The sequence below is a fragment of the Zootoca vivipara genome, chromosome Z (genome assembly GCF_963506605.1).
Source record: "Zootoca vivipara chromosome Z, rZooViv1.1, whole genome shotgun sequence".
NCBI classification, from domain to species: Eukaryota; Metazoa; Chordata; class Lepidosauria; order Squamata; family Lacertidae; genus Zootoca; species Zootoca vivipara.
This window is the reverse complement of record NC_083294.1, coordinates 30187488-30207531: the sequence shown is the minus strand read 5'-3', so window position 1 is coordinate 30207531 and position 20044 is coordinate 30187488. Positions and strand designations below refer to the sequence as shown.

General features: G+C 46.2%; 1 protein-coding gene across 1 annotated transcript; it reads left to right on the top strand.

The window, feature by feature from the left end:
* The first annotated feature begins 1739 nt into the window (after nt 1–1739).
* Nucleotides 1740–18516, top strand: CLIC2 (chloride intracellular channel 2). The gene is made up of 6 exons (XM_035113304.2): nt 1740–2173; nt 9061–9170; nt 10131–10256; nt 13460–13566; nt 14903–15084; nt 16707–18516. Exons 1-6 carry the CDS (start codon nt 2117–2119, stop codon nt 16866–16868), a joined length of 744 nt encoding a protein of 247 aa, XP_034969195.1. The 5' UTR covers nt 1740–2116; the 3' UTR covers nt 16869–18516.
* Nucleotides 18517–20044: the final 1528 nt, after the last annotated feature.

The following is a 20044-nucleotide window of genomic DNA, read 5'->3' as shown; positions in this document are numbered from 1 at the left end:
AACCAATTACACCCATGCTTCAGTTTATGAACGCTTCAGTTTAAGTACTCCGCGGACCCGTCTGGAACGGATTAATCCACTTTCCATTACTTTCAATGGGAAAGTTCGCTTCAGTTTACGAACGCTTCAGTTTAAGTACTCTGGAACGGATTAATCCACTTTCCATTACTTTCAATGGAAAAGTTCGCTTCAGTTTATGAACGCTTCAGTTTATGAACAGACTTCCGGAACCAATTGTGTTCATAAACCGAGGTACCACTGTACCAGCAACTCATTTTTTAAAAATCTGTCTAATTGACTTTTAAATGCTATTTTAAGCAAAACATGCATTTTTATTCACACTTCTGCCCCTTTGTACTTTAAAGCAGCAGTTTTGCCAAGAGATCAGTAGCAGCCTAGGCAATCTCTTGGTAAAATCTAGGCCAAGGTGAGGTGAACAGAAAGCCAGGCAGCCGCTCCCTCCCCACAAAAGCAGGGGCTGTGGGATTCTTGAACCCCAAAGTCTGTGCTGAGTGAGGCTGGTGGGAGCCATAGTCCCAAACATCTGGAGGGCACTTGACTGGGGAAGGCTGGGTTAATCCCTCAGCAACACATCAATGTTTGGTTGAATTCCCCACAGCCAAAGAGATTGTCTCATGCTACAGAATACACTGGTTTTGAAAACTGAGGTCAGCAAGGACAAAAAGGCAAGACACAGAGGAGCACCAATGGAGCTCTTTAAGCAGCTGTGAAAGGCGGCTATTTATGGCAGAACACAACATACTGGACAAACATCAGCCGGTTTTGCCTCGTGGCTTGCTCCAAAGAAAGCCAGCATGGTTTTTCTCCAGTTTCTAGGCTTTGTTAAATTGTTTAGAGAGGAAAACTTCCTCCCTTCAAAATAAAGGGAAAGATTCGGTTGTGTTGAGTGATAGTTTTTTGTTTCGTTTTAGAGTTTTGTTTTCATTTTGTTTATTAAATGAAATAAAATATAAAGTGTAAACATATTGAGTTTAGTCATGGGATCTGCAATAAAATGTTGCAGTGTGGAATGAAGCCAGGATTCTTGCCAGTCAGTTATCTGATCTTCCAGAATATTCCTTTCTTCATTCCCATCCCTCCCATCCTGCACAGGTACTCAGCCGCTGGGGGGGGGGGCATAAAATGTTGCTGAGGGCCACCAAAAAAAGGCCTTGAGGGCCGCATGTGGGCCACACGCTGGAACACCCTGCTCTAGAAATAATGTGTGGGGTCGAAGGAACAGGATGTGGGGTTGCAGGGGATGTGGAAGTTGCAGGTGCTTTGGGGTTTGTGAGGTTCTGGATATGAGGGAGTAATAGTTGTGTTTTACCGGGGTTTGTGTTGCCACGTCGGGTTGTGTTTGAATGCATTAGAGTCTGTGGGGTTGCAGGTGTGTGTTGCAGTATGATATATTGTGGGGGAATTTTGTGAAGGGGCTGTTTTTTCCAGTTCTTTGTGTGTCTGAGCATCACCGGTGTGTGGAGAGGGTATTTCATGGTACCCATGACAGTATATTAGATTTCTAAATGTGCCCCTGGGCCCCCCAAAAGGGGAGTAGCTTAGTATACTGGAAGTGCTTGAGAGAAGGTATCACACACACACCCCAGAAAAAAACCCCAAATCTAGGAGCGATATATTAAATAAGTGACCTCCTAAACCACTACAGGAAAATCTCCGGCTTGTTTCCTGTAATAGAAACTCTGGTGGCTGTGGAGTTGCACTCAAAGAACAGAAGCTATTCTGGGATGTTTCTCAGAGAGTTAGGGCAACATCTGGCCTCCTTGATACACCAGAGGAGAAGGTGGTGTGCTGCTCTTTGATAGCACAACATTGCTGACTCACGGCTGGAACCTGGTAGGCCTCTGTGGAAATCCCCTCCACCCCATGGGGTCAGTCTGCACACCTCAAAGCTTCTGGCTTAGATAGTCTGGAGGAAGGAAGGAAAGTGACGGGGGTGAACTCATAGCCAAGCGACATACAGTCCTGGAGAGGGACTCATCTTCACGGCTACCGTACTGTCAGAACTCCCAACCGCTTCCCCGTGGACATTTGTTGAGAGACAACCAGAGCGAAATAACCACTGACCAGCAGCGTTTTGCAGGCAGAAGAAGAGACGATGGCAAGTCGACTCCGCAGCCCCCTGAAGGAACCAGAGATCGAGCTCTTTGTCAAGGTAAGGGTCAGACTAATGCACTGGTGTCGTCAGGGTGAAGTTTGGGGGCAGAAGCCTGTCAGCAAAATATGTTTAGTAATGGCACCTGTAACAAAAGCCCTGGGGTATTTTTGCATCAGCCTCAGATCAGCTGCTACTTTCCCTTCTTCCCGGAATGAATAGGAAGGTCCCCAAACACAGTCGGGCTGGCTTAGTTAAGTGAAGTAATCCTGTAAGATTTATAGGAGTCATTCAACTAAGATTTACTCGCAGAAGACCAGTTGAAGTTAATGGAGCAAATTTGGGCTCCCTTTGTACTATCCATTTAAAGCGGTTTCAGCATTCACAGCTTCTCCCAAAGAATCATGGGAGCTGTAGTTTGTTAAGGGCGCTGAGAGTGTTCGGAGACCTCTATCCCCATCATGGGGATACAATTCCTTGAGTGGTTTAACAATCATCCCTCTTCCAGGGAATCCTGAAAACTGTAGATTTGTGAGAGGAACGGTGGATCCCTTAACAACTCTCAGCAACCTAGTTGAGTGCCACCCACTTGGTCCAGAGTTTAAGATTAGCTTAACTGTGCCACTGCATTAATGTGCTATGTTACATGTGTTTGTGCACTTCTGTGTGCTTATAAATGACCTGTCTGACACACTGAAGTCTTGGTTGCATGCTTGGGTGTGACCAGTTCACAGACCCAAAAGTTTGGATTTGCACAACACTGAAGATTTAGTGTATTGATGTGTACACAGTGAGCCCACGGGAGCCAGGGACTGAGGACACACCATACATTTAAAGCCGATTTGCCTTCTAAAGAATCCTGGGAACTGTAGTTTGTTCGGGGTGCTGGGTTGTAGCTCTGTAAGGGATAAACTACAGTTCCCAGGATTCTTTGGTGTCTGTGCTTTAAATGTATGTTGCATGTACAACCAGACTGTGCCTCCATTACAGATTCGCACCACAGATTCCACATTGTTTGCTTGGCTTTCGGTGTTTTCAGAAACTTAGTTTGGGGACCAGTGTGGGGAGAGGCAGTGCTCCTCTCAGGAAGTTGTTGTGCCTGAAGTTCACCCTTTACTTATCAGCCCTGTCACAGAGATCGGTCCCATAGTAAATGTGAATGTTTTTTTTACAGGATACAGATAAGAACTGTGCAGCACCCAAAAAACCGCTGCAGTATTTATTTCGTTATTATTATTATTATTATTATTATTATTATTATTATTATTATTATTATTATTCTTTTAAGGCTATATCTTTCAGCCTCTCTTGCTAAGGCTTTGTGCACCTTTAAAGCACATTCGAAGTTCATTTCCCCCCTCACATACTTCTGGGCACTGTGGTTTGTGAAGGATTGCTGAGAATTGTAACTTAAAGATTGATAGAAGAGTTCTGTGTGAGAGACAGAATAGATTGGTTTTTCCTCAGGGTGTGAGGCTGAGAAAGATGGGAGCTGCCCCAGGTGGAAACTGGGAAGACATTGATCTCTGTTTGTGAATTGAAGTTAAGACAGAAGGTTGATAGACTATAAAATTTCTCGTTTATATGTTGTGTGTTGCTTTTTCCTTTTTCCTCCCTCTTTCCTTTTTTATTCTTTTGCTCTCTTTAGATATTACCTTTGTTTGGTTTTTTATTGCACTACGTATATGTGGGAAACCTTTTAATAACATTGATTGTTTAAAAAAGGAAAAAGAATTGTAACTGTGAGGGGTGAACTACAGGGCCCAGAATTCCTTGGGGGAAAGAAAGTGCTTCGAATACGCTTCAAAGTTATAGTGTGCACACAGCTTGAGTCTCTAAGGTGCATACACATGATACGTTAAAGCACACATCCCGCAAAGACCTCTGGGCACTGTTAGGGGTTTCTAAGAATTGTAATTCTGTGAGGGGTGAACTACAGAGCCAAGAGTTTGAAACAAGAATGTGTTTCAAATGTACTTTGAAGGTATAGCCTAAACTGCGGCTGTACTGGTAAGTGTGACTGGTAATGAAATGTTGCAGCAGAGGTAGGAACTGAATCACAGAATCATAGAATTTTAGATTTGGAAGGGACCTCAAGGGTCATCTAGTCCAACCCCCTACCCTAACCTAAAGCATCCATGACGAATAGCCATCAAATCTCTGCTTTAAAACCTCTAAGGAAGGAGAATCCACAACAATCGCAAGACTACAGGTTCCCCATCCCTACCTTGTAATGTATTGGTCTTGTTAAGGGTTCGTGCTGACCAGTCAGGTCGTCGTCTGCAACATTACAAGATGTAATTGCAGTTGTTGCTGGACTATAACTCTCATCAGGCAATTCACTTTGTTTTGAAAGCGAATCCATCAAATCTGAAACAAGACGTGAACCGAAACGCAGCTATTCTTTGAAACCAGACCATGTTTACAATAAAAAAAGATTTTTTAAAATGCATATATTAGAGGAAAGTGTACATACAATTAATATATTAGTGTAAAGAAAAATGCATTGTATTAGGGGAAATTGCTTGCGAAGATGTGTATTTAGTCAAAACTGCATATTAAAAAGTGTGTATTAGGAGAAATGCTGGCACATTATCACAATGAATTTTTTTTAATCGCAAATTTCTGCAAAATATGGAGAACTGAATTTAAGTTTTGAAAAATGAGAAACAGAGAACTGAAATTGACATGTTTTGCCAGAACTAAGCAGGTCTTGGTATAGCCAGTGCTTACAGAGGAGATTGCCTGAGAGCTAAAAGTGTGCCATGTTGAGTTCCATGAAAGATGGGATATTGAATACCGGTAGGTAAACTCAGATTTTCAGCATAGGGCTGCTCCTTATGCAGGGTCTGTGATCCGCCGAGCTCAGTATACAAGGGGTATGCAATTTCATTCCCCGTGAGGGCCAGTTGCAGGCAACAATGGTTGCTGGAGAGCAACCCATCAGTAAATAGATATAGTATTACTGGTCTACCTTGCAGGAGCGTTGTAAAAATTGTTGATGACATCACCTCTCTGAAGCACTACTGCTTCATTTATCTTAACAAATCATAAATAAGGTACCAGAGGTTGGGTTTCATGGGCCATTCTCTTAACAATGCCCTTGGTTGGTGGATCTCTGGGTTCTAGCAGAAAAACAAAGTACACCCCACAATACTAAAACCAGTGTAGGCCTGACATAAGTGGTGTTCAAACATCATATTTAATAAGTGTACATTTTGTGCACCTGTGAACACAGTGGTTGAGCTGTGTGCTCCTGTACATGTAATGGTCAAATACTTTCACACAAACACTTGTCCAAGTGTAGGGACAACCTGTCCCTCTGTTCAGTGTAACATGGGAACGAGCCTATATTGGGAAAGTGGGAAGTTGCCAGGTGACTGTTTCTTTTCATGTTCTGAAAATAAGTTTCTATACCTTAGTGTTGTACAGGAGAGTGATTTCAAACTAAATCAGGCTAACGTGATTGTGCGAAGTTATTTCCACATCAAATCTCAAGAGTTCAAAGAGGGTGTTGTCATGGGGAAAACACAGATTTGATCTCTGGAAAAGATGAATAGGCTCCTTAGCTTCACTAATGAAAAGAAACAGAAATAAAAGGATGGGGATTATTGTTATGGAAAACATTAGTGTATTATTTCCTCCACACCTTCCCTCTTGAGGCTTTCCCTGGCCAGTGTGCAGACTCCCTTCCTGTTGGACTACCATACCAAAACACTGTCATTCTCCTTCCAGGTTTCCCAACCAAGAGTTCTGTGTATTTTCCTTTATCTGGCTTCCCGAGGCCCTCACAGCCACAGGCCAAGAAGATAACGTTTTGCCACAATAGACTGGCAAAGAACACCAAGGGCTTTCAGTATTGCTTTCACCCCTGATACAGCTCCCACCTAAGGAAACGGAAGCAATGACCCGTTTCATTTGAAAGCAAGAGAAAGAAAATAAATAATGCCAGCTTCCAGCTAAGCAGCACCTCCCAGGGTTTGAGATGGGGTGGGCTTAGCCTGGTGATCTATTCATGAGAGCTACTCAGTGGTGACTGCTGCCTGGGGTGGGGGCCAAGGGGCATTGCAGCTGGTGGCAGGATAAGGGCAGATCCACACTATGCATTTAAAACACATCCAACACATGTCCAAAGCACATGGCTTCCCTCAAAGAATCCCAGAAACCGTTAAGGGCACTGCCCCTCACAGAGCTGCAATTCCCAGCACCCTTAACAAACAAAAGTTACCAGGATGATTTGGGAGAAGTCACATGTTTTAAATGTATGGTGTGGAGTCCTGCTCGATGTCAGGACTCAGGAATAACAACAAGCAAAGCTAATGACATAATTTGCTGCTGCAACAAAACAATTCCCAAAACCCATTTCAAAGTGGTATGAGATTTGGAGACTGGTAACTTGCTCAAGAGAGACGTGGGTGGTGCTGTGGTCTAAACCACAGAGCCTAGGGTTTGCTGATTGAAAGGTCAGCAGTTCAAATCCCCACAGCGGAGTGAGCTCCTGTTGCTCGGTCCCAGCTCCTGCCCACCTAGCAGTTCAAAAGAAGAGGAAGAAGAGTTTGGATTTGATATCCCGCTTTATCACTACCCGAAGGTATCTCAAAGTGGCTAACATTCTCCTTTCCCTTCCTCCCCACAACAAACACTCCATGAGGTGAGTGGGGCTGAGAGACTTTAAAGAAGTGTGACTAGCCCAAGTTCACCCAGCAGCTGCATGTGGAGGAGCAGAGATGCAAACCCGGTTCCCCAGATTACGAGTCTACTGCTCTTAACCACTACACCACACTGGCTCTCAAAGTGCAAGTAGATAAATACTGGTAGGTACCGCTCTGGCGGGAAGGTAAACGGCGTTTCTGTGCACTGCTCTGGTTCCCCAGAAGCGGCTTAGTCATGCTGGCCACATGACCCGGAAGCTTTCTGCGGATGAACGCTGGCTCCCTCGGCCGATAGAGCGAGATGAGCGTGCAACCCCAGAGTCGTCTATGACTGGACTTAACAGTCAGGGGTCCCTTTACCTTTACCTTTAACTTGCTCAAGAATCAGAGTCTAGGCTACAGTTCTATGCAAGTTTGCGTTGGAGTAAGCCTCAGCGGAACTTTCATCTGAGTAGCTGCATAGGAATGAGTACCATATCCCAGCAATGACTCCGTTTCTCAGGTGGCTGGAGAAAGAGAGCTAGGCTGTTACACTTTAGTTGTGTAGAGGAGGGCATTTCAGTAGCTGCAGCCTGCACAACAAGCTACAGCTTCTAAGAGTTCATTCTTCCATACATCCATTAAAATTGCAGGAGCCACCTGTCCTATTTGCATCTGGAACCCGTCTTTCTCTCCCTCACACACTCAATTCCTGCCTTAATCTGTCCCCTCACCCCAACATAGTAATATTATGCATTGTTTGCAGGAGAATTAGATAGTGGTTGCATATACAACATACATGTAAAGTACTTTTAAAGCACATTACTCTCCCCCCGCCCTGAATCCTTGGAACTGCAGCCTACTCCTCACAGAGCTATAGTTCACAGAACTCTTAGCAAACTATAGTTCTCAGGATTTTTTTGAGGAAGGTAAGGTGTTTTAAATGTACTTTAAATGTATTTATTAAATTTCTATACTGCCCTTCATCTGAGGATCACTGGGCAGCTTACAATATAAAAACACCAAAATACATACCATAATAACAAACCGGTTAGATGATGTTGCATCAAAACATGTGTAACAAATGTTATCCCATACTTTCCAGTGCATTTTCTCTGTCACTTTCTTTATTGCAAAAAGTCAATGTTGGGGGGGAAGTGTGTTTGTTGCAGAAGATCTCCCCATCAGCTATAACTATGCAACCTGTATTTGCTGGTATGTGAATGAATCCCACCCAGAAATACTGACATTGCACCCTTAATCACTGCCGCAGGTTGCCTTACTTAGAGTTTCCTCTGGAGCTAATGTAGTGGTAAAAACTACTGACATTTAAGTCTCACCTCTCCTGTGGCCAGCACCTCTCTCATCCCCTTCTCCAAAATACTGGGATACCAACACTAACCTCCTTTATGGCGTCGCTATGTAAAGTGAGGGACGCAGGTGGCGCTGTGGGTTAAACCACAGAGCCTAGGGCTTGCTGAACAGAAGGTTGGCGGTTCGAATCCCTGAGTCAGGGTGAGCTCCCGTTGCTCGGTCCCTGCTCCTGCCAACCTAGCAGTTCGAAAGCACACCAAAGTGCAGGTAGATAAATAGGTACCGCTCCAAGCGGGAAGGTAAACAGCGTTTCCATGCGCTGCTCTGGTTCGCCAGAAGCAGCTTTGTCATGCTGGCCACATTATCTGGAAGCTGTACGCCGGCTCCCTCGGCCAATAACGCGAGATGAGCGCCGCAACCTCAGAGTCGGTCAGGGGTCCCTTTACATTTATGTAAAGTGAGAGGAGGTGAACTCTCCATCTCTGGGGCTATCTGAGCAAAGGGGAAATAGTCACCTTCCAAGGATGCTGTAGTTGTATCTTGTACTTCAGATCCTGCATTAAACGGGGTGTGTAGATTTGATTACCTCTAAGCAGTGCTATTTTTCTGTGGAAAGAGGTGCCAGAACTCACCATAAACACCTCCCTTGTTCTCTTATAATGGCAATGCTGCCCACCTGAGAGGTGCCGGAACAGACAAGTTCCAGCTTGGGGGGGGGGGGAGAACCCTGCCTCTAAGGCCCCATTGAGCTCTAAAATTCTAAGTTCTGTGAACACCAAACACTAAATAAATAAAGCATTTTAACCACCATTTGTCACAAAGCAGCTGCCAGCATGATCTGAGACATCTCTGTTGCATGTGAACCGTATAATGCAGAAAGTTAGCCGTTTAGAACTGCCAGAATCTTTCCTTGTTGGGGTGTGGGTGTGTGGGTGTGCATGGTGAAGCTCCTTTCCTAGAGGGGTGGCCAATGAGTGCTTCCCATTCTGCCTCTAACTGCAGGCTGGCTTAGATGGTGTGAACATTGGGAACTGCCCCTTCTGCCAAAGCCTCTTCATGGTCTTGTGGCTCAAAGGCGTCCGGTTCAACGTGACAACAGTTGATATGACCAGGTAAGAGGATGGAGGTGGACCTCTGCATCCTTCATGCTTCACAAAAGATTAGAGCAGTGTTTCTCAACCAGTGTGCCTCCAGATGTTTTGGGACTACAACTCCCATCATCCCTAGCTAGCAAGACCAGTGGTCAGGAATGATGGGAGCTGTAGTCCCAAAACATCTGGAGGCACACTGGTTGAGAAACACTGGATTAGAGAAATTCCAAGACCTGTGGTTTGGCAGCATCTTTATTAGGAACTTTTTAAAATAAATAAACAAATCACATAATAGTGAACAAGCTTCCGAGTTCTCGAGAATTGTTAATCAGGCAGAACTGGTTAAACAAAGCAGAGAGGTGGGTGGCTGAGGAAAGAAAGGAAAAAAACAAGATTTTTGAATTGTAGCCATAGGGTCTGCATCTTTCTAGATGAAACTTCTTTTAAAGTCTGTGCATCCATCTACACACACACACACACACACACACCACATTCTGTCTGCCATAGAGGCAAACATCTATTCCAATCAGGCAAAAACACTCAAGGATGATGCAAAGCTGGTTCGGTAGGGGTGTCAACCTGGGAAGTGGTTGTGGCCTGAGGATAATCCCAAAGGCCAGATAGAGTGGCCTGCATAGCTGCCAAGTTTTCCCTTTTCTCACGAGGAAGCCTATTCAGCATAAGGGAATTTCCCTTTAAAAAAGGGAGAACTTGGCAGCACAGGTGGCCTGGAGGGTACATTTAGCTCCCAGGCCTGTGGTTCCCTGTAATATACTGTTAACCTTTGGGATGCAGGGCCATTTTTGCAGTGATAGCCACGTGGAGATAGATGCACAGTCTTTAAAAGTAGGTTAGAGGAGTGGCTGCTAGCCATGATATCTAAATGGAGCCTCCATGTTCAGAGGCAGCATACCTCCGATATAGGCAGAAGGAGACTCTTTTCCTTTTCCTTTCCTTCTTCTGTTGACCCCCATTGTTTAGGAAACCTGAAGAGCTAAAGGACCTGGCCCCTGGGACCAAGCCTCCGTTCATGGTGTTCAATAAGGAACTGAAAACAGACTTCCTGAAGATTGAAGACTTTCTGGAGCAGACTCTTTCACCACCCAAGTACCTCAATATTTAACATCTTGGGCTCCTTTCATTTCCTCCTAGCTACATATCCCTCTGAAAATGTTAGCCCCTTTGCCCTGATTTCAGATGTTATTTCGGTTGTGCAGAAAAAGTGCTTGATACATGCACAGAGGCACTCTCTTCTTCATGTGCAATGCCAGGTGCTGAGGCAGAATCCTGTTGCATTTTCCATGCACAATGTGGAGAAGCTGCCTTCTTCTAATCTATCACTCGTAAAAGCTGCATCCTGCCAATTCAAACTAAGCAGGGCAATTCAAGCTGTGGTCTTATCTATTGGGTTATTTAATCTGTTTGACTGTCCCTTTCACTCTGACCGAATGTGCAATGCTCGCCGAATGTGCAATGCTCCCTAAATGAGCCAGGAGGATAGGTTTTTCAACCACCACCTTTGGCAGGGCTTCAAGTGTCTTTAACAGCTGTGAAGCACATAGAAAGGCATTGAATAAAGTATCATGGTGCTGTTGCTGGGGGGAGAAAGCTGCACCTGTTGAGGTTTTACCTGTGCTGCCATGCTTAAAGGGACAGGAGCCTTGTTACCTGCAGATCAGGGGCTGTGGGATACTGGCAGTGAGGAACAGATAAAGAAAGGCTTATCACAGCTGCACCATGCATTTAAAACACTATTCTATGTGATAGCTATGTCTTTCGGAATGTGAAATGAACATACGCAACTAAGCAACGACCTCTTGCAGGGGGTGGAGTGGCCGTGATTTTGGCCTCCCGTTGAGAGACAGGGACAGCTTGTAAAACCCATCTGTTTCCCCACCAGCATCGGGGAGGAAGTGTATTGGCTGGAGAGATTAAAAAACAATAAAGGGAAGTTCTCTATCACTGCAGGGAAGAGAAGGGGGGGCGTTGAGGAGGAGAGAGAAAGACACAGAGAGCCCCAAAGAAAATGGAAGAGGCACAGAGAAGGTTGCAGATGGGAAGACTAAATGCACGCCCCAGTGTTCAATTGTAGGGATGCAACGGCAGGGGTGTTCAAGAATTTATTTCCACCCTCCCTTATGGGGTCTCTTTAAAGGACTGTGTGCATCCATAGCCAAGCCAAGGGAAACAAGAGAGCTAAGGATAGGAGCATAGCCAAGATGCGGTAAGAGTTGGCACATGCTCTCTCAATTCTCTGGGTACAGCTGCAGTAAACAGGAGGCACTTTAAAGGACTAATGCTCTGCAAAGAGTCTCCCTTGCAATCAGTCGCAAGCACAAGAGAAATGCAGATGCTTTGCTGGCTGGGGCTGATGGGAGCCGGAGTCCAATGACACCCAGGGGGCCACAAGTACTGTATCTCAGCTCTAACCACTAGGCTGCAATGGTTCTTGTTGGGGAGAAAGAAAGTGTATGCCATTCTGAATCTAGTCTTTCAGGTTTCACACAAGAGTATAGATTATGCCCAGAGAACTATGTTGTTTTCATGTTCCACATCCCTTTATTGGAAAAAGGGAAAGGAAAAGGAAAAAGCCCAAAAGACACTTTGGTGTCAAAATTTCCGCTTAAGACATTAAGGCATAACATGTATTTAAAGCATGTTTAAACCACGTGATACTCCCTAAAGGATCCTGGGCACTGTTGTTTTTTAAGGGTGATGGGAATTATAACTCAGTGAGGGACAAACTGCAGTTTCCAGGATTCTTTGGGGGAAACGCTGTGCTTTAAATACACGGTGTGTACACAGTCTAAAAGGTCAGTGCCTCGGCCAATAATGCGAGATGAGCGCGCAACCCCAGAGTCGGTCACGACTGGACCTAATGGTCAGGGGTCCCTTTACCTTTTTAAGGGCTCGAAGGAAATGCAAAGTATTACAGCAGCACCCTCTGCTGGTTGTAAGTTGCATTGCTGGTACCTACAAGCTTTTCTCTTCCTACAAACCAGCACCAGAAGGGCTGTTCGAAAGCACGTCAAAATGCAAGTAGTTAAATAGGAACCGCTACAGCGGGAAGGTAAACGGCGTTTCCATGTGCTGCTCTGGTTTTCCAGAAGCGGCTTTGTCATGCTGGCCACATGACCTGGAAGCTAGACGCTGGCTCCCTCGGCCAATAATGCGAGATGAGCGCGCAACCCCAGAGTCGGTCACGACTGGACCTAATGGTCAGGGGTCCCTTTACCTTTTAGAGGCTGAACGCTCAGCAAATTGCCAGCCCTGCCTGATCAAGTTTTGTTGCCTACTAGCAAAGCTTATTTTTAAAAGGTCAGCATCACAGGGCTCCCAGTAGTGGTCCTACACACTGCCAACCCCTAGAGTCCTCTGACCCTGGTGTTCACCCTCCTTGATTTTGCTGCCTGCTCGCCTGTCTTCTCTAAAGGAGCAAGCAGGAGGGCTGAGCAAAGAGGAGGGGGAGCAGCAGCAGCAGCATCCTTTTCAGTGGTGGTGCAAATTGGGCCCAAGGGGTACCTTGCTGGTTTCCTATGACCACTGCAAAAACAGGATGCAGGACTAGATGGGCCACTGGCCTGCCTGGTGCAGCAGCAGGGCTTTTTCTTATGTCATTTTGACAACACAAGCCAGCACACAGTGGCAAAATCAACAAGGAGGTGGATGGCCAGACAGTGGTGGCTGAAGTCCAGGACTTACCCTCCCTACAAAACTGAAGACAACACTTGCACTTAGATACAGGATTTCTCTGTACCATCTCAACAGTTGACTTGAAGCTTCAGGGTTTAGCTTACCTCTTAGAGTCTTCAGAATAAGGTGTAAAATATTAGTAGGGAGAAGCCAGAATCGGGGGGGGGGGGCAGGCTGTTTTCTGCTTAGCTTGAGAGATAAACACTGTTTACTCGACCACCAGGTATTTCCTATAACCTGCCAGGTGCCACCTCCTGTTTCTGCTGGGTACCACTAGCCTCCACCCCTACCCTACCAGACTCTGCCTCTTTTACCCTACTGAGGCTTCAGAGACCTTGTGTTGTGCTCAGTTGTATGCCATGTCTCTAGAATACCTTGCTTCCTGGGACCTGGGTGGTTATCCTTTCCCTCTCCCTGTCTGTCTGGCTCCCTGGGTTTTCACATTTTAAATCCCAGTTGGGTCATTATGGTGTCCAGAATTGTGTCTCTTGTTCTTTCAAGCTCTTATGAGATGGGGTTCGAGACAATAAGATAAGCAAGTGGCCAGTTCAATGGAAGCATGAGAGTTCTGAGTTATTTTCCTTCACATCTAAATTAACTCTGTACTTCTAATTAAGATACCCACAGCTCACCCCACAAAACCAAGATTCTATGGCTGTTGGCAGGAACATTTTTGCCAAGTTCTCTGCATACATCAAGAACCCCCACAAGGAAGCAAACAAAAGTAAGATTATTAAATTTATTTCCTTTGGGAAATATCTAGAATGAAATAAGCAAGGATAATAGATAGGAGTGGTGCTAATTGTATTACAGTCATACCTCGGGTTGAGTACGCTGTGGGTTGCATACTCGGCGGACCAGGAAGTGTTTATTTCTGGGTTCCGCCGCATGCGCAGAAGCGTTCTGCGCACTTTGTGCATGTGCAGAAGTGCTCTATCAGCGCTTCATGCACACACGCTATCACCACTCGTGTTGAGTACTTTTTGGGGTGCGAACAGCACCCCGGAATGGATTGGGTACTCAACCTGAGGTACCACTGTATCATATTCATAAGAGGGGACTCGATAATCCAGGAGTCGTGGCATTTATTTTAGGGGGGGCAGGCTTCATGTTAGGGCAGACAGAACCGAGTTATCTGTGACGCAATTGGTCAGTTAGTTAAGTATTTAAATTTATTTAATTGATTTGTACTTCCCAAAACAATACACGAACTAAAATACCGCTGTCCTTTGCCATGTGCACTTATCCAAATTTTGTGATGCCACTTTCCCAACCAACCAATTTTTACAAAAATGCACATATCAGGGCATAAAAACATATACATTAGTGAGAATCATATTCAAAAGTGCATTAAAAAAAAGTTTGTTCGTGAGTGAACACTGTAGGCAAAAAAATGTGTTTACAAGAATAAATTTGCGCTAAAATCCAGATTAATTTCCTCAAGGTTTTTTTATTTGGTTTTAATCACCAAATTGCCTGCACCACCTGCCCTGACACCTCCATTGATGGCAGAGAAGTGGCACCAGCCATCAGCACTGATTTGGGGTGATTTCAAGTGAGATCTCCCGTGCTCCGAGAGATCTTGTCTGATTTCGGCAATATCTTGCCTGAAATTGGCAAGGTGTCAGCTGAAATCAGTGCTGATGCAGGCACCAATTCCCTGCCGCTGACGGAGGTGATGAAAGGGTTGCCACCTGGGGGGCTTCCACCACCTGAGCCTCACCCCCATCTAATGGCTGGAGCAGCCCTGATGGTTAAGGAAAACTGGAAACAACAAGCATCCACATTCCCCTCCTGGCTGTGCCAGGGGTAGGCAGATGGAAAGGTGTTTGTGCAAGCCTACGGCTTTCCTAGGCTTGTTCATGCTATGCTGAGCTATGGTATAGCTTGGCAGCCAAATGTAGCCATTATCTTGCCCCCGTGCAAAGCCCTTAAAATATAACAGTGTTGACATATTTCAGGGCAGTCCATCAATTAATAGATAAAATTGGTTAGAAAGCAAAAGCGAAATGTTTAAATTGGACAAACGCTTAAATTTGTGGCTGGTTCTTACGATTCAGATATGGAAAAGGCTTTGTTGAGAGAATTCAAGCGCCTGGATGATTATTTAAGCACCCCACTTCCAGAGGAAATTGACCAAGATTGTGCAGAAGATGTGCTGGTCTCCAAGAGAAAGTTCCTAGATGGGAATTGGATGACATTAGCTGATTGCAACCTGCTCCCCAAACTCCACATAATCAAGGTGAGTACATTTCCCAGTACAGTATATGAAGTTGATGACATCTGTTCCAGAGATCAAGGCTCAGTTCTCCAAGCGGCTGCTTATAGGTAGGGATGCAAGAAGGCTTTTTTTATTTCATTTTTCTGTTGGAAGCCGCCCAGAGTGGCTGGGGAAACCCAGCCAGATGGGCGGGGTATAAATAAATTATTATTATTATTATTATTATTATTATTATTATTATTATTATTACCCATTATGCCCTGTGTTTATTATTATTATTATTGTATTTTATTTTAGTTATTAAATTTATATACCACCTTTTCTTCCAAGGAGCTCAGGGTGGTGCACTTGGTTCACTCATCTGCATTACATCCTCACAACAACTCCACCAGGTCAGTGGGGCTGGGAGACAGTGACTGGCCCACCCAGTGAGCTTCACAGCTAAGTGGGGATTTGAACCCTGGTCTCCACAGAGTCTAGGGTTTGCTGATCAGAAGGTCGGCGGTTCAAATCCCTGCAACGGGGTGAGCTCCCATTGCTCGGTCCCAGCTCCTGCCCACCTAGCAGTTCGAAAGCACATCAAAGTGCAAGTAGATAAATAGGGACCGATCTGGCAGGAAGGTAAACGGCATTTCCGTGCGCTGCTCTGGTTCGCCAGAAGCAGCTTTGTCATGCTGGCCACATGACCCAGAAGCTGTCTGCAGACAAACGCCAGCTCCCTCGGCCTATAGAGCGAGATGAGCGCCGCAACCCCAGAGTTGGACACAACTGGACCTGATGGTCAGGGGCCCTTATTCCTTTACTTTTACCTCCCAGGTCAGAGATCAACACTCTTATACTCTACATCTGTCACATACAGCACTGTTTCTGTTCCACTGCAGCTTGTCTTCCACCCAAGATGTTGCTTGATTGCAGCCATGACCACATGATCAGCATTTCCCAAATGCTGCCATGCAACAAACAAGGGCTGGGAAGGGCCTAAGCTCTTTGGCAGAGCATCTGCTTACCATGCAGAATGTCCCAGGTTCAGTCCCCAGCATCTCCAGGAAGGACTAGGAATGTCCTCCCTCTGAATCCCTGGAGTGCCACTGCCAGTTAGTGCAGGCAATATTGAACTAATTAAACCAGTGGTCTGACTCAGTTTAAAGCAGCTTCCTGTGTTCCGCTATGTAAGCTAAAGCACAGAGAGACTGTGGTCAACTTCTGTCAAGGTCACACTCTCTACCTTAACTACATATGGCATCAGCATGCAGCTGGCCAGGCCTGCACACTCCAGCAGGGCCCACCAGTGCTGATGGCTGCCCCAAGCCCGTCTCTGCAGTGGGTGCCATTTAAAATTTCCCAGAATGCCTTGGAGTGCCCAATGTTCTGCACTCTGGGCCACTGTAGGCAATTTAAAATGGCTGCCTCTTGGCACCAACCAGGAGCAGACAGCTGCTCATTTCCCACTGGAATGCCACCACCAAGGAAGCTAAGGTAGAGTGCTGGATAATCCTGCCCAGGGATCATGCCAAACCTGGCACCAGCTTTAATCACCAATTAATTGCCCCAACTTTTCTCTCTCCTGAGCAACACTTTGTGCTTTAATTAAGAGGAAATCAGTCTCCACTTATTATTTCTCTACATCCATCCCTTCCTTTCAGATCGCTGCAAAAAAGTACCGGAACTTTGAGATCCCCTTGGAGATGACAGCAGTTTGGCGCTATCTCCACAACGCCTATGCCCGTGAGGAGTTCACTGACACTTGCCCAGCTGATGAGGAGATTGAACGCACCTATGCCACTGTGGCCAAGAAGATGAGCTAAGAGCCATATTCCATTCACGTTGGCTCCTGGCATTTCCAACTCTCCTTCTCAAGAGGCTTTCATCAGCGGGTCCTTTTCACCATGCTGGCTTCAAGAGACACCCCTCACATTTGCTCTGGACACTCCACCACACTAGACCTCAAGGAGTTCTTCAAACTTTTTTTAGGGAAAAAGAAGTCTCTTCATTCTGTCTGTTCTGTCACACCTGAGTGCCTTCTTCCCATGATGAGTTGCGCAGAAGCACTATACGTTCCACTTTGTGGTGGCAGAAGTTAATAACAACTCATAACCTTTGGACATAGTTGGTATGTGGCAGTGGGGGGGGCTGGTGGCCATTGAGACTAATATGGCAGGTAGCTGAGAGGCCAACAGTAGGTGGAGCCAGAGCTGATGGGTGGGGGCTGGGAAACATACACCTGTAAAATGCCTGCTTGGGGCCGGTGAAGGCAATCATCACAAAATGCTGCCATTTTCTAACCACAACACTCCAGGTTCCCCTTTGGCTCCATCTCAGCTAACAAGATTGTGCCCTAACAGTGCTGGTTGCCCGCCCCAGTTAATAGCTAATGATACTGTATGAGGGTAGTAGCAATGTTTGCAATGTAGTCAAATATACAGGTATGTACCATGCACTGGGGGAAATAATTAAATATATCTCTGGCCCTCCTGTGGCACATTGGGTCAGTGCGTCTGGCTGTTAACCAGAAGGTTGATGGTTTGAGGCCACCCAGGGACAGCTGTGGTGGCATCCCTTCCACCTCTACAATTCTGTGATTCTAAAGGATAAATTTCAGACGAATAGCTGTGCTAGGTTTGTTGTAGCAAAACAAAAAACAAACACACACAGATGTCCTTATGGCACGTTAAAGATTTAAGGCATGCATTGTTGCCTAATAAATGCACCTTGGCCAGAGCCCACTTCATCACACATAGGAACATAGGAGGCTGCTTATTCTGAAAGTTGGGCCATTGATCCATCTTGCTCAGCATTGTCTGGGAATGGGTCTTCTATTTCAGGCAGGAGACGTTCCTAACCCTATCTCTTCCCATGAGTGACTCCGGGCAAGCCTTTTGAAAGTATTGGTACTAATGCAAGTGGGAGGCAGGCTACCATTTTCTCAGCTTTGGCCAGGAAGCTAGAGTTGGGCTGCAAGCCAAAGAAGGCAATATTATGCTAAATAGGTAACTAGTCTGGTCTGTGTCAGCTGACCATGGTCCCTTATGCCACAATAATGTGTATTAGTATTTCAGGTGCCACAAAGGCTGGTGTGCTTGTCTCTTAAGGAATCTTTTAGCCTTCTTCCATTGCACTAGAACAAGGAAACTTTCCACTTAAAAAAATAGATGTGCCAGTTTACTTTCTATTAAAAAAACATTTATTTTATATACAACTTTATAATAAACTTTATTTTATATACAACTTCCACAACTTGGCCTGGATATGTGTATGGAAAATCATTGCTGGAGACTGCTTGTGTATGATTGCTGCATGTCCCATGATGGAGGCAGGGCTGTCTTTAGCATATGCGGTGCTGGGCTGCAAAGATCCGCCCAGCGCCCCCATCTTGCTGCTGCTGCCACTGCCACCTCCCAAGAAGTAATAAATGCTACTTTCACGGAGGAAAGACGGGGGGTATGTGGCTGAGGGAGGGGGATCCTATATTCAGGCAGGGAAGACTGGGGTTGTGGGGTGGGGTGGGGAGATGCTGCCTTCATGCAGGAGAGCCTGGGGGCAAAGGGGAGGCTGACCTGCCAAGCACTCAGAGCGGCGCTGCACTGCTCCTCCCGGCACCACACGCAGGCAAAACAGGGCCGGCACCATTGCCATTGTCACACGCGCTCTGCTTTCGGGGGCAGCAGGGGCTTCTCAGAGTGGGATTGGGGCCTGAAGGGAGTGTGCAGGACAGGTAGCGGCCTCAGCAGACTGCTCCAGCAGCCCAGGAAGTCAGCCTAGGTCTTCACAGCCAATTGGCCAGCTGGGACTCCGGAGAGCTCCCACTGCTGCTGCTGCTGCCGCTAGCACCCTTGACCAAGCCCACCACGAGCCATAGCGCTGCTCTTCAGTGGGGAGGTGCCTGGGCGGTTTCAGCGGCAAGCGCCAGTCACCCACCTGGCACCCCCCCCCCCAGAATTTGGTGCCAGGGTGCCTTGCACCTCCATGTACCCCCGGGTAAAGATGGCCATGGATGGAAGACAGAATTACACAGGACTTTTATTAGTTTGTACCTAGAGCTTGCCGATCAGAAGGTCGGCGGTTCGAATCCCTGCGACGGGGTGAGCTCCCGTTGCTTGGTCCCAGCTCCTGCCAACCTAGCAGTTTGAAAGCACCTCAAAGTGGAAGTAGATAAATAGGTACCGCAACAGTGGGAAGGGAAACGGCGTTTCTGTGTGCTGCTCTGGTTTGCCAGAAGCGGCTTTGTCATGCTGGCCACATGACCTGGAAGCTGTACGCCAGCTTCCTCGGCCAATAACGCGAGATGAGCGCCGCAACCCCAGAGTCGGTCACGACTGGACCTAATGGTCAGGGGTCCCTTTACCTTTAACTTTACCCCTCCTAATTAGCAAAATGTCTAACTAATAGCAACAGCAAATGAGATGGCAACACTGTGCCTGGATGGTATCGCTTTATGATGAAAGTTGGAGCTGCATGCTTATATGTTTTCTTATGAAACCTTTTCCCTCCTCATCCTTTTTAAATCATGAGTCAGGGGGCAGGGATTGTGTTTATGCTTGTTCTCAATGTGCTGCTTTCAGTCTAGATTCATTCTAGATCCTGTTGTCCACAAGGGTGTGTGTGGTTACTTGATACACATTTGAAAACCCTTCTCTTGATTAGGTTATTCTTCCCTGCACGTGCCTGAGGTGAGAGGGGAGCCAACTTGAATAAAATATTGGGGGGGACCCAAGTAAGCTCTGCCCTGCATATTCAATCGCATGATGTGATGCACAGACACTATTTGAATGGCAATGCCCATCAACTTTGGGAGTTCCAAATATTTTATTGGGGGGGCCCTGAGTTGGCTCCTATGTCAAGTGAACTAAGAAGGAAGTCGTGATGGCAGCTTTGTTGTAAACCTACCCACAACATAAATGGGCAGTTGTGGATACGCTACCCATTGCTAGGACTGTTTTCAAAGGGGCACCATGATTGGGAATGCAGAATCAATGTGCAATGA